This window comes from Gymnoscopelus microlampas, assembly GCF_963454915.1.
Source record: "Gymnoscopelus microlampas genome assembly, chromosome: 19".
Classification (NCBI taxonomy): domain Eukaryota; kingdom Metazoa; phylum Chordata; class Actinopteri; order Myctophiformes; family Myctophidae; genus Gymnoscopelus; species Gymnoscopelus microlampas.
Window position 1 is genome coordinate 24,180,072 of NC_139956.1, and position 13,971 is coordinate 24,194,042.

A 13,971-nucleotide genomic window follows, 5' to 3' on the forward strand; every position below is an offset into this window, starting at 1 on the left:
TTCAATATGTTTTCAGTTAATTGCCCAGCAGCCCTATGCAGGCTTGAAATGATTAAGTAAAGCACAGTGGTCAAGTGCAGGGGTTGTAGCACACACCACGCTCTTGTAACATTATAGGCCAGGTTCAGCTCATGACCTTTACTGCATGTCATCCCTGATCTCTCTCTCTCTCTCTCTCTCTCTCTATAATACACTGATTCTCAAAGTGGGGTCCTTGAGGGGGTTCCAATGGGTTCGATCTACAAGCACGCGATGTGACACGTTGTGAGCTTGTAGATCTGCTATTTTCAAGAAGAATAGAAAAAAGTGTAACATTTTGAATATTATTTGAAACATTTTAACAACACAAATCTTGTACAGGGGTCCCTGGTGCAAAGTATTTGCAGGTGGAGGGGTCCGTGGACAAACACATATTCATGTGGGGGTCCTTGATTTGAAAATGTTTGAGAACCACCACTGGTTTAAACAACATTTAGGAAACAAGCCCAAAATAAGCAACCACCAATATTTACAAGCAACTTTACAGAAAAACAAGCCCAAAGTTGCTTATAATTAGCAGACATGGCAACACTGCTCTAAACTAGGTCAGCTTATTTTTTCCCTCTCTTCGCTGAATATCTCTTCGCCGAAAATAGCAGATCTACAAGCTCACAACGCACCACAACGTGACACGTTGTGAGCTTGTAGATCTGATCTTTTCGTCGAATGTTCATCCCCAGAATATTATGGACGCTAGGCTTAACTTGGTTAGAGCAAAAACGGTGGTCTTGTCACTTTTGGAGGCGAACTTATTACTTACTTTAAGTGAACTATTTTAACTAGAGGCTGTATATCATCGCAATCGGGCAGAAACCTTCTATCTCCTCCATATATCAACTTTATGTTGTTTTGTTTTTTGTGTGTGTGAGAGAGATTAATTTGGGGCGGCAATAGCTGAATGGTTAGAGAGGCCGCCTGGGAGTCCAGAGGTCCCGGAGGTCCCAGGTATCATTCCAACCCTCAGCATTGATTGATTGATTGAATACTTTATTAGTAAGAAATGTAAATAGCACGTGGTACAGTCAAGACATTAAGGCTAAAAGATAACCAAGAAAAGTCCTGGGGACTTGTTTCCGTGTCCAAGTGTCCCTGAGCAAGACACTTAACCCCTAACTGCTCCCCCTCCGTGCTCCTCTGTGGGCAGCAGTCAGCTGGGTGAAGCTGAAAACTGAAGTTCCCCCGTGGGATGTATAGGTATAATTTTTTTTAAATAACAGACATACAAGACTGTCACGCAAAAGGAGCAAAAAGCTTACAAACGGTCGCATCTTGACGTGTTAGGAGCTTGTAGATCGGCTATTTTCAAAACATTTTGAAGGCAAATGTGAAAGTGGTCTGAGGGTTTTATAAATATTGACCAAATGAAAAGTAGTTGGTGTGACTAAATAATAACTACACTGGATCCACATTGGCACACAGGTTCTTTTTTCATTTCCTGAAAAGTGGTTTTGGACACACAGTACAAGGTTTCCACTTGATAGCGACGATATCTAAATACACCTGAGCAAAGTGAGCAATGTATCAACTTCAGACCATGAACTACAACTCACTGCTCTCAGGGCTGATGTGAATAAAAACAGACAGACGACGTGCTCCACTCTGGCGCACACGCACACACACACACACACACACACACACACACACACACACACACACACACACACACACACACACACACACACACACACACACACACACACACACACACACACACACACACACACACACATACTGTATGCATGCAGTGGTGGAAAAAGTACTCAAATGTTTTATTTAAGTAAAAGTATCAATACTGCAATGTAGAAGTACTCTGTTTCAAGTAAAAGTCTGGAATTAAAAATTGACTTGAGTAAAAGTACAAAAGTATTGGTATCAAAAAGGACTTAACGTATCAAAAGTAAAAGTAAAAGCGATGCGACGCGTTGTGAGCTTGTAAATCGGCTATTTTCAAATAGCCTAAGTATAAAATAGGGCTAAAGTGGTTAATGTATGTTTTATCTTCCTATAATTCCACAAACCTCTGAGACCAAACCTGTGAGGCCAAACCTCTGAGACCAAACCTGTGAGGCCAAACCTCTGAGGCCAAACCTGTGAGGCCAAACCTCTGAGGCCAAACCTGTGAGGCCAAATCTCTGAGCCCAAACATTTTTCTGCCCGGTTCTCCTCAGTGCCTGGAGCTATTGATCTCAAATTGCGCACAGCCATTCATCATTACCATGTGCATGTGACTGCGAAGCCCGTTTTTCAATATCACTAAATCTCAGCTGTTTATTCGCATTTTTATGTCAAAGAATGTCTCCATGCTCGCATCTACAGCCCCACTGCGTTACACTGTTGAGCTAACACTCGCCTCCGCGGCCGTGTATGCGCGGACACGCACGTGCGCATGCACGTTGGGGAGGCACGTGTCAAAATGTACATTATTTGTGTTCGTGCGACGGCCGCGTATGTGTGCTCGCGACGGGGGACAGCTCTGGCCGCATGAGGATGTACCGTTGTGTGTGTGTGTGTGTGTGTGTGTGTGTGTGTGTGGCGGGGGTCTGGCCGCATGAGAATGTACCGCGTGTGTGTAAAAAATAAAAAAGTACAATATTTGCCTCTGAGATGTAGTGGAGTAGTTCAAAATATAGACAATTGGAAATACTCCAGTAAAGTCAAAGTACCTCAAAATTGTACTTAAGTACAGTACTTGAGTAAATGTACTTAGTTACTTTACACCACTGCTTACTGTATGTCCCTAATGGCCAGTTCCCCCAAGACATGGTCACTTCTTGTTCGTGGGAAATGCCCTTCCTTTACAGTCCCTCTGTGTGAATTATTGGCCTTTCTCATAATACCCATAATGCTATGTGACTTTCTCCTAGGCAACCTGTGCCGAGTCCTTCAAACCGCCTGTTGCTCCTCCCTCGGCCAATCCACTTCCTTATTTCCAGGGTCACCTGACGAGAACCTCGGAGACTGGTGGTGGTGACAAAGTGCAAGTTCAATGTACACAAAGGCACAGTGCTGCCTGCTGTGACCCACTTTATGCCGTGTACTCAGTGGTGGAAAGTAACTAAGTACATGTACTCAAGTACTGTACTTAAGTAAAAAATAAAAAAGTACGGTATTTTTTACTTTACTGGAGTATTTCCAATTTTCTGTACTTTTACTTCTACTCCACTACGTCTCAGAGGCAAAAATTATACTTTTACTCCACTACAATTATTTGAAAACTGTAACTCTATTTTAAAAAACTTCTGCATAATGAGTACTTTTACTCTTGTACTTTGAAGTATATTTTGTATTGTATTTTTTACTCAAGTCAATTTTGATTACCGGACTTACTTATACTTGTAACAGTGTTGTTCTACATTGCAGTATTGATACTTTAACTTAAGTAAAACATTTGAGTACTTTTCCCACCACTGTGTGTACGCTGCTAAGTAGGAGGCTAAATCCACTACACTCCCTTTTTCCAACAGGCCCTTTGACCACGTGAAGGTCAAGACATTTTACTATTTTACAACAGGGCATTTAACGTGCCAAAGCAGGTAAAGACCTGGCTTTTCGCAGTACACTTCTGCCTGTTCATGAGTGTCTGACACTCTTAAAAAGCAATATTAAAAGCTGAAAAAGGGCTGCAACTACTATAAATTATGTACAGTATCATTCTATACATAATCATTCTATCACTTCCTTTTTTTGATTAACTGAATTATTTAAAAGTGTTTCTTTTGTAGTACAAAAAAATAAAATATATGAAGGATTCGATTAACCACTTAAGCATTATTTTATACTTTGTCACACGAACGTGTCACACAAACATAGTGAAAATAGGAGATCTACAAGTTCACGCATCAACGCATCTATTTATTTATTTATTTTTAACTTTGCCTATAACGACATGCCCAAAATAGGGATAAATTATTGATCGATTGTTTCATTAAATGATTGACTATTATCGATTAGTTTTGTTTTATAATCAATTAGTTCAATTAACTGTCACGCGTCCCTGACTCTCGTATAAAAAGATGCATGTTGCTGCCCTATCGGTCAGGAATCTCCGTCCTCTTTGGCTTGCTGGGACTTGTGCCATCGATGCCAAAAAAGACATGATGGCACAGCGATGCTATGCATCCAGGGGTCATCGATATGACCGACGTGTCCGTACACGGAGAAATGTGTCCGCAGCAAACGTTTTATTTTATTTTTTACACACCATTATAATGTTCTTATTTTGATCATAATACCCAGGCAGTTACTGAATGTCAGTCTCCAGGTTTTCTTCAAAATATGTATGACACTGATTTACTATGACACATTATGAGTCCACTAGTTACTAGTACAAGTGGTTCCCAAACATTTTATTTGCGAGGACCCCCGTAACTCTGAGAGCGTACAAAAGGAACCAAATGGACCCGTAGGGTCCATTTGGTTGCTCTCAGAGTTACAGACCTGTTATGGTCATTCAGGGTTATCTCTTTATGAGTTTCTGGTAATATTTATTGTCCGCTCATCTTATATGTCCGTGGCAAAAATGGAATTTTGACAAAAATGTCCACCACAAGCCAACATGGCAACGACCCCTGCATGCATCAAAACGCTGCGATGGAAAGCTGGTATTGTGAATGGCTCCTATACTGCGGCTGTCCTTAAAACTACCTACCGGTGGCTGGCAAACAGTCAAATGCTGAGGTGTAGATATGTGAGCACAGTCTGAACACCACCTAGTTGGCAGACAGTGCATGCAATGGTATTATAATATACAGTGTTACAGACCACCGGCATGTCCTTCCTTTGTAAGGGTCATATAAATGCAGACACGGCACTTCTATAAGCAGTATAGTCAGTCAGTGAGTGAGTGAATGAAAGCCACAATCTTTAGTAGTGCAGAGGCGGAAGTCAGCCTCCCACACCGACATTTACTCAAGTACTGTACTTAAGTACAATTGTGAGGTATTTTTTTGACTTTACTGGAGTATTTCCAATTGTCAATACTTTTACCTACTCCACTACATCTCAGAGGCAAATATTATACTTTTGCTCCACTACAATTATTTGAAAACTTTTGTAATAATAGTCAAAATCTACAAAGTAACAAGTAACTAAACATACATTACCCACTTCAGTCCATACATTTTGGCTTCAAGCGACAAGGCAGAAATAAATGATTAGCTTATGTGTACAAGTAAAGCCTGTAACTAAGTAGGCCTGCAGTTTCTTATCCAAAGTTATTATTAAACAACTTAGTAGTAGTAGTAAAGTAGTATTGTTGTCTGCAGGCTGCCAAAACCAAGAGAAATGTTGTTTCCCCTGAGTGTAATATGCTAAATAACACTAGCCGAGTATTTTGGGGGGAAATTTTCAGTACTTTTACTAATACTCCACTACATCTTAGGGGCAAATATTGTACTTTTACTCCACTACAATGAAAACTGAAAACTTTAGTTACTAGTTTCTTTGCAGATATCAATTATTATATTATAAAAGATACATTAACCCCTTTGGCCCTATTTTATACATAGGCTATAATTTGAAAATAGCCAATCTACAAACTAAGTGAGCTTGTAGATCTGCTATTTTCAAACATTTTAGTACTTTTACTTTTGGTACTAAGTATATTTTGATGCCAATACTATTGGCATCAAACACAGGCCTTTCACTTGTAACAGAGTATTTGTATATAGTGGTATTGCTACTTTTACTCAAAGTAAAATATCTGAGTACTTCCACCACTGGCTAAATAACACTAGCAGAGAGCTTTGTGGCGAAAGGCCAACATTGCAAGCTGCTATAACATAATTTCAATGGACAAAAGACACCTGTATTGTTTGTAAAGCCGAGCCCTTCTTATCAGCGGCCCTGCGATGGGCGGGGGAAGAAGTATTACATTCCCAACTGTTGCATGCAGCCATTGCCATTAACTAGGTCACATTTCTTTCACCATTAAAAGACGGTGCTTCTGACTTCACTCTAGAACTAGCTGTAGAATACAACTCTCGTAGACGTATTTATGATTCTGACGTTTTCAATCTAGGAGAGTTGTAAGGTTCACCCCCCATGGACACAAGGACTTTCAGCACTATACCCCCGTAGACACTCCAAACATGTACAAATTGAAAATAAAGGTGCTTAACCCCACGCCCCAAATGTTAACTCTCGCCACGGGGTAGTAGTTTAATGTAATAATCCATATCTTTCAATAAAGAAGTGTCTTAATGCCGTCTGTGGCTGATTCTGTCGGAAGTTCCCAATGAGCGGTAGTGACGCGCCTATCTGGTGAAACCCAGAATTACACTCAATGTAAACAGGAAGTAAACGAGGGTGGAAAAAATGGCGTTCGGCCACAGACGGCATTAAAACACTTATTTATTGAAAGATATGGATTATTACATTAAACTACTACCCCGTAGCGAGAGTTAACATTTGGGCCGTGGCGGTAAGCACCGTTTTTTTTTTTTGTACATGTATGGAGTGTCTACGAGGTATAGTGCTGAAAGTCCCTGTGTCCATGGGGGTGAACCCTACAACTCTCGTAGATTGAAAACGTCAGAATCATAAATACGTCTACGAGAGTTGTATTCTACAGCTACTCTAGAACAGTGGTTCTCAAAGTGGGGTCCAGGGACTCTCGGGGTTCCCATTAGGGAGGTCTAAATTGACCCTTGCAAGTCTGACAGACAGTGTACAAAATTAAACCAAATGGACCCTAACGGGTCCATTTGGCAGAGTTAAGGGGAGACCTTGAAATTGAGAAGTTTGAGATACACTGCTTTAGAACATAATTAGATTTCCTACTCATCAGTCAACGTATCATTTATACCCAGTGGTGGAAAGTAACTAAGTACATTTACTCAAGTACTGTAGGCTACTTAAGTACAATTTTGAGGTATTTTTTTTTTACTTTACTGGAGTATTTCCAATTTTCAGTACATTTACTTCTGCTCCACTATACATCTTGAGGCAAATATTGTACTTTTACTCCACTACAATTATTTGAAAACTTTAGTTATAGTTACTTTGTAGATTTGTATTATTATTATTTGTATTATGGTTATACAAACCATACAGTACCCATCAGCCCTATATACATTTCTGCCATTTGAAAATAGCAGATCTACAAGCTCACAATGCATAGAGCTGCAATTTTCAAAAGATTTGTATTTGAAAACTTGTGAAATGGGACATTCTGCATAATGAGTAGCTTCTACTTTTGGAACTACTTTTACTCAAGTACATTTTGAATTCCAGACTTTAACTTGTAACATACCTTTTCTACATTGCAGTATTGATTGATACTTTTACAAGTTTTACTTAAAAGTAAACCATGTGAGTACTTTTCCCACCATGATCATTTACACCTCTTTCAGCAGCAGTCCACATATCAGCAAGTTGCAGGCAGCGCAAGCAAATGGTCGATCATCAGCATATCGCAGATCATCAAGTTAACACTCCGATCAAAGTCAAACAACGTGAGAAAATCGAATTATTTAGTCGCTCAAACAAATCCCCACAACAAACTCCATTTGCTCTCGTCAACATGAAACTAATGAACTGCCGATCCGAGCCACTTACCAGCTGTTTACACCGCGGCGAGACTCGCCAATGTTGACATGTATGCAACTGGCTGTTTTAGATCCCCTCGATCTGTAATATCCCGTCGCTCTAATCCAAGAGAATCCAAAAGATCGATAAAAGATCACTAAAAACCCGCAGACATGTGTCTTCCTCCGATGTTCCCTGGAAACTTTTGTTACCCTCTTGTTTCTTTTACACTCTCATCTGAAGTTTCCACCAGTAGAGACCAGCGACGCCATGTTTGTGTGTGTTTGGACCCGATGCTTTTTTCAGTTCAGCTTTTTCTTTCTTGCGTTTTTTTTCCTCTCAGCCACCGACGGCAGCTTGAGGCACAACGGATCCGCCCAGAGCAGAGCGCGCGCACACACACACACACACACACACACACACACACACACACACACACACACACACACAGACAGACACACACACACACACACACACACACACACACACACACACACACACACACACACACACACACACACACACACACACACACACACACACACACACACACACACACACACACACACACACACACACACACACACACACGCACACTGTTCTTTATTCTCTGACGCCCCCTAGAGGCTGTTGTAGAAATCACACACAAGCCTTGCTCTTCATTCTCTCCCCTCCAGAGCAATTTGTGCAAGAAGGTGTTCTCCTTGGAGTGCAGATCTCTGCCAGGCCGGGTTGGCCAGGGCTGTGACCAGTGGCGGAGTGTCCGGGTAGGCCAGGTAGGCGGCTGCCTACGGGCCCGGGACTCCGGAGGGCCCGGGCCGTCAGATCACATGGACCTTTATTTTATTAGAATTAGACGCACTTTGCGTGCTCCGCCTCTCCGCGGCCGCCACTCAGCAACTTTCCCAGAGATTCACCAGCTTACATGGAACTGCAAATATATTCGAGGCACCCCAATAGGCTACACTGTTGGAAGCTCACCCTAACCCTAAAACCGAAATAAAGTAACACAAAAACGAACACAATCCGCCCTTCAGTTGTTCCGCCACTGGCTGGGACAGTCATGGGGTGCAGTTTGAAATATAAGCCCAGAGAATGAAACCAAGCCATTTTGATGCAGAAAATATATTATAGAGTCGAACTCCGGGCTCCAACTTGGCAGACCGACAGGTAACAGGAAACGGCAAGAAAACGAGCTCCCTTGGAGGAGCAAGTTATGGCCACGTCTCTCGCAAATCTTATGAGTCATGTGCCAGTGACCATCAAACAGGGTTTTGATACTCCATACCTGTAGCGAACATTCAGAGCATACTTGCCAGCATTAGCCTTAAATGGACATCACTGCAAGGTAGACCGTGGCAGGATGCCCGGAAACCCATAGGGGGATAAATGACCTATTCAGTACCGACCTTTAGTGACCTATTCAATCTCAACCTTCCCATATATGGAGATACCCATATATGGAGACAACCGACCTATCTGACATCAGAGACTTCTATTAGAGAACCCCCCCTGACATCACTAGCTCCATATACGGATATGCAACCCAGCCCATGAGCTTCACTGATTGGCCAACATTGCGTGATGTTTGTGCCGTTATACCAACATAAGTGGTCATTCTAACATGTGTTGTAGCTGTTCTGTGAAAACAGCTCAACTTCACATTATCTGTCACATCACAAATTGACAGTTGTATAAGTGGTTGAAATTATTTTCTGTATAAGTCCCAACGATCTGCAGTCACATACATTTCTTATACTGTAAATAGAGGAAAGAACAAAAGAAAAAGTCAAATAACAGGATTACAACCTTGATATATATATATAATAAAGTTGACGTTTTGTCTTTCAATCGTGTCTACTATTGTTTGATACCTAGCGAGTAAGCTTTAGCGTGAACACAGATAAACATCCAGCCATGATGTCACTGGGGAGTGGGTGTAGCAGCTCCTCACCTATTGAATACACTGTACGGGTCCCCAAGAACACCACTAAGAAGTATAATATCATGGCGTTCAACATGGGTGACAAAGTCAACTGTTCCACCTGGACACGGGCTCGCATGGAGCGTGACATGAGTGCTCGGCGGATGTATGGCGAAGAGGAAGGTAATGAAGGCGCGGCAGCAAGCGAGTTCGGTAAGAAGCAGCGGCAGGAGGCACGTCGAAAGAAGTATGGCATGGTGGCGCGCGAGTTCAAGACGGAGGACCAGCCCTGGATCCTCAAGGTTAACGGGAAGGCCGGCAAGAAGTTCAAAGGTCAAAAGAAGGGTGGCGTGACAGAGAACACCTCCTACTACATATTCACGCAGTGTCCCGACGGGGCTTTCGAGGCCTTCCCTGTCCATGGCTGGTACAACTTCGCACCACTGGCCAAACACCGCACGCTCACAACAGAGGAAGCCGAGGAGGAGTGGGGAAGGAGGAACAAGGTGGTGAACCACTTCAACATCATGCTGCAGCGGCGCCTGCGGAGGACAGAGTGTGGTGATGATGAGGAAGAAGAGGGCGAAAAGAGCAACAAAAGAAAGAAGGGAGGCAGAGACGATCTGCAAATCCACGACCTGGAGGAGGACCTGGAACTAACCAGCAATGACAGCGACTGTAGCATGGGAGAAGACGTGGAGGGCAGGTCCAAGGTGAAGAAAGCGAAGATGGGCAAAGGGAAGGCCAGTAAGAAGAGGAAGGGAAGCGACAATGAGGCCATGGAAGACAGTGACGACGGAGACTACGAGGGCATGGAGGTCGACTACATGTCAGACGAAAGTAGTTCAGAGGAGGAGCCAGAGAAGGGGAAACCTAACAAAGGAGAGGACGTCCCCAAAGGAATCGATGAGACCTCCGAAAGCGAAGAAGAGAGTGAGGAGGAGAAGCAGATTGAAGAGGAAGGGAAAGAGGAGGAGGAGGAGGAGGAGGAGGAAGAGGAGGGAAAGAAGACTCCAGTCCAAGGAGAAAAGAAAGACAGTAACGGAGTGACAGACAGCTCAGACGACAGTGACATCGAAGGATGGGCGGCTTCTGCTCTCTTCATGGTGAAGAAGCTCACGCCTCCCAAGTGCAGAGGCAGCCCCACTGGCAGTCGCCCTGGGACACCGTCCACAGACCCCGCCTCTACATCCAGTACGCTACATGTCACAGCCAGCAAGCTGGAGCAAGGTAAGAGCCAGCACCAGGGTGTTGTCACTGACACACCGGTCGCCAAGACGCTGAAGACGGAACCCAACTGGCACACCCAGCCTGGCAGATCAACCCCTAACTCCAGTGATATGCAGCTGACGGAGGATGCGGTGCGCCGTTACCTGATCCGCAAGCCTATGACCACCAAGGACCTGCTGAAGAAGTTCCAAACGAAGCGCACTGGCCTGAGCAGCAAGCAGACGGTCAACACACTGGCACATATCCTTAAGCGCCTCAACCCTGAGCGCAAGAATGTCAATGACAAAATGCTCTTGTACCTCACTGAGTGATCTGGGGGAAGTATGCAAGGTGGTGGGGTGTAGACGGGTGAGTTGAGAGGCAAAGAGTGACCCAGTGAGGAGGAAAGGAATAACGAGTGTGAGCTGATGTTAACCGCGCAATCACCAAGGCAATACAGGGTTTCATGTACATATATAGGTACATTATGTGTATGATGGGAGAACACAAATAAGGAAAAACGAAGAGGAATCTCTTAGTAGCAGTTATCAAACATGTAATTAAGCATGTAGTGCAGCAGCAATGTGAAATTATTTTCCGCACAAGTTCCGATTTGTAGTTTGACTAAACATGTAATTAACTAGCATGAAGTGCAATAACAATAATACATAATTATAGCTGTTGTGCAGCAATGGTCAGAGCTCGGCAATTGGAAGTGGGAGAAAGTGGAGAAAGATGAAAAAGGTGTAGTACCTGAGTAAGTGTACTTATTTACTTTGAACCACTGCCTATAAGTGTTTTCCCTACACTTGCTGCTACCTACATGGCCCTCACCACCGATACAGTCCCTTTTATGCCCATATACCGTATATATGGGCATGCCCCTATTGTGCCCATATATGGAGTTATGGATAGTCATAGTGGCATGAGCGTGAAAGATGACCACCTATTTGTATAATTGTTTTATTTGTATTGTTCTTCGGGAAAGGGGGCTCCGGGTCTTGCTTCAGAAGACAAGGCAGGCAAGGCAGTTTTATTTGTATAGTATATTTTAACAAGGCAATTCAATGTACTTTACACAGAACATCAAGCAAAGGAAAAACAATCATACATTGACATTAGGATGCATTAAACAAAATAAGTAAAAAATAACAGATACAACTACAGTGCAGAAGAGAAAGAAAAAGAAAAGTAACTCAATCAGGCAGTGGCAAATAGAAAGGTCTTTTGTTGTGTTTTAAAAGGAATAAGAGTGGCAGAGTTTGTTCCAGATATGTGGTGCATAAAAACTAAATGCTGCTTCCCTACATTTAAGAAAGACAGAAACACTCAACCACTTTCACTTTCACAATGTTTCAAAAGTAGCAAAATAGCTGATCTACAAGCTCACCACGCATCGCATGAGCTTGTAGATTGTCTACTTTTGATACTTTTGCGTAACGCTCTTGAAAAATGCATGTTATTTTTGATAAATAGAATGTGCATTACATTTGATAAATTAAATGTAATTACATTTTGAGACAGTAAGAAATATTTGGTCTGATAAAAGGGTTCCTCCCACAAAAGAATAATACATTCATACCTCGAAATTAACAAATATTGATGGTTCTCAAAGTGGGGTCCGGAGACCCCCCATGGGTCCTTGAGGGGTTCCAGGGGGTTCCCAGCTAAATTAGATAATAAAGCACCAAAATCATTCCTAGGGCATGGTGGGCATCCCACCCTGTCGATTTAATCAGGTATCAGGGATCAAATTGACAGGAAGTGATGCCCACAATGCCCTAGGAAACTTGTGGATAAACATCGGCTCTTTCAAAATAGCAGATCTACAAGCCTGTAGATGGAATTTTATAACTTGTAATTTTGGATATTCTGTTGTCCACTTGATTTGTTGCCAATAAACATCCACGTTTTACACAGGCGGCAAGCATCGGGTCCTGTATATGAAGCCAATAAGCAAGTCATTAAAACGCTGCTGTTCTCAATAATGGCCTAGAAGGTGGCAACACTATTTCCACTTCTGCTGGTTGCAGAAAAATTAACCTCCCATTCAAGTGAATGGGTATTTGGGTGGACTTTACACCCCGATACACACTGATTTTATTATCCTAGTAAACATTGACCTGAATACTTTATGCATTCAGTCGCTAGTTTAAAGTGTTCTTTCAATTATCATATGCGTTTTTGTGATAAGTAGGGTATGCTTCTAGGGCTTCTACTTGCTATTAAGTGAACCATTCCTTCCTTACAATGCAGACTAACGGCAACAGCACCTGCACAAATCGAAGTTGTTATGGGTAACGGTTTAGTGTTGCATGTGTCGTCAGATCAGAGGTATGTAAGGTTTTTTGGGATCTGAGTCTCATCAGAAGTTAACTGGTCCTCCGGCGGTGAAGATGGAATTGTTTCAAGCGAATGTTTGCAATAACGACCTGGTACCCGACTGGACCGGGACGGAGGTCAGCACCGGCACCAGCATCATGGCTGTCGAATACGATGGCGGAGTCGTGATCGGTGCCGACTCCCGTACGACCACAGGGCCGTACATCGCTAACAGAGTGACGGACAAACTGACTCCCATTCACGACCGCATATTCTGCTGCAGGTCCGGCTCTGCCGCCGACACGCAGGCCATCGCCGACGTGGTGGCTTATCAGCTGGGTTTTCATGGCATCGAAATGAACCAACCTCCGCTGGTGGAGACAGCAGCCAATCTGTTCCAAAGGACCTGCTACCGCTACAGAGAGGAACTGACCGCTGGGATCATAGTGGCAGGGTGGGACAAGAGGAAGGGGGGACAGGTGTATTCTGTCCCCTTAGGGGGTATGATGGTGAGACAGCCCGTCTCTATCGGAGGAAGTGGGAGTACCTACATCTACGGCTTCATGGATTCTAACTACAAGGCTGGGATGAACAAGGAGCAATGTGTGCAGCTCACTGCCACCGCTCTGGCCCTGGCCATGGAGAGAGACGGGTCCAGTGGAGGGGTTATCAGGTTGGCGGCCATCTCAGAGAGCGGAGTGGAGAGACAGGTCCTGATGGGGGACCAGCTGCCCAAGTGTTCTACATACTGAACAGTGGCGCCAGATGGGAAATATTAAATTATTGTACCGGACGCTTAGCATTATGGTATTTGAAAGAAAACTATCGTACACAGTCAAAAACTATAAATCACAGGTGTAAATGTAATTTCAGCTGAAAAAGCTCAAGACAGACAATAGCATGGCCATTCTTTTTTTTAAAGATATTTTTTGGGGCTTGTTGCCTTTATT

At 43.3% G+C, this 13,971-nt stretch overlaps 3 protein-coding genes across 3 annotated transcripts in view; 2 read left to right on the forward strand and 1 right to left on the reverse strand.

The window, feature by feature from the left end:
• The window catches only part of dennd4c (DENN/MADD domain containing 4C), a 66,122-nt gene extending 58,239 nt beyond the window's left edge, over positions 1–7,883 (reverse strand). Inside the window, exon 1 of the mRNA XM_084043389.1 lies at positions 7,597–7,883. The gene's annotated coding sequence lies outside the window, so the exon portion shown is untranslated. The remainder of the gene's footprint in view (positions 1–7,596) is intronic.
• Positions 7,884–9,483: 1,600 nt separating this feature from the next.
• LOC311034691 (general transcription factor IIF subunit 1-like) lies at positions 9,484–11,031 on the forward strand (the record flags this gene model as incomplete). The annotated part of the gene is made up of 1 exon (XM_084042646.1): positions 9,484–11,031. One exon carries the CDS (start codon positions 9,484–9,486, stop codon positions 11,029–11,031), a length of 1,548 nt encoding a protein of 515 aa, XP_083898772.1.
• Positions 11,032–13,095: 2,064 nt separating this feature from the next.
• Positions 13,096–13,773, forward strand: LOC311034434 (proteasome subunit beta type-6-like; the record flags this gene model as incomplete). Its single annotated transcript, XM_084042314.1, has 1 exon — positions 13,096–13,773. The coding sequence occupies one exon, from the start codon at positions 13,096–13,098 to the stop codon at positions 13,771–13,773; it is 678 nt and encodes a 225-aa protein (XP_083898440.1).
• Positions 13,774–13,971: the final 198 nt, after the last annotated feature.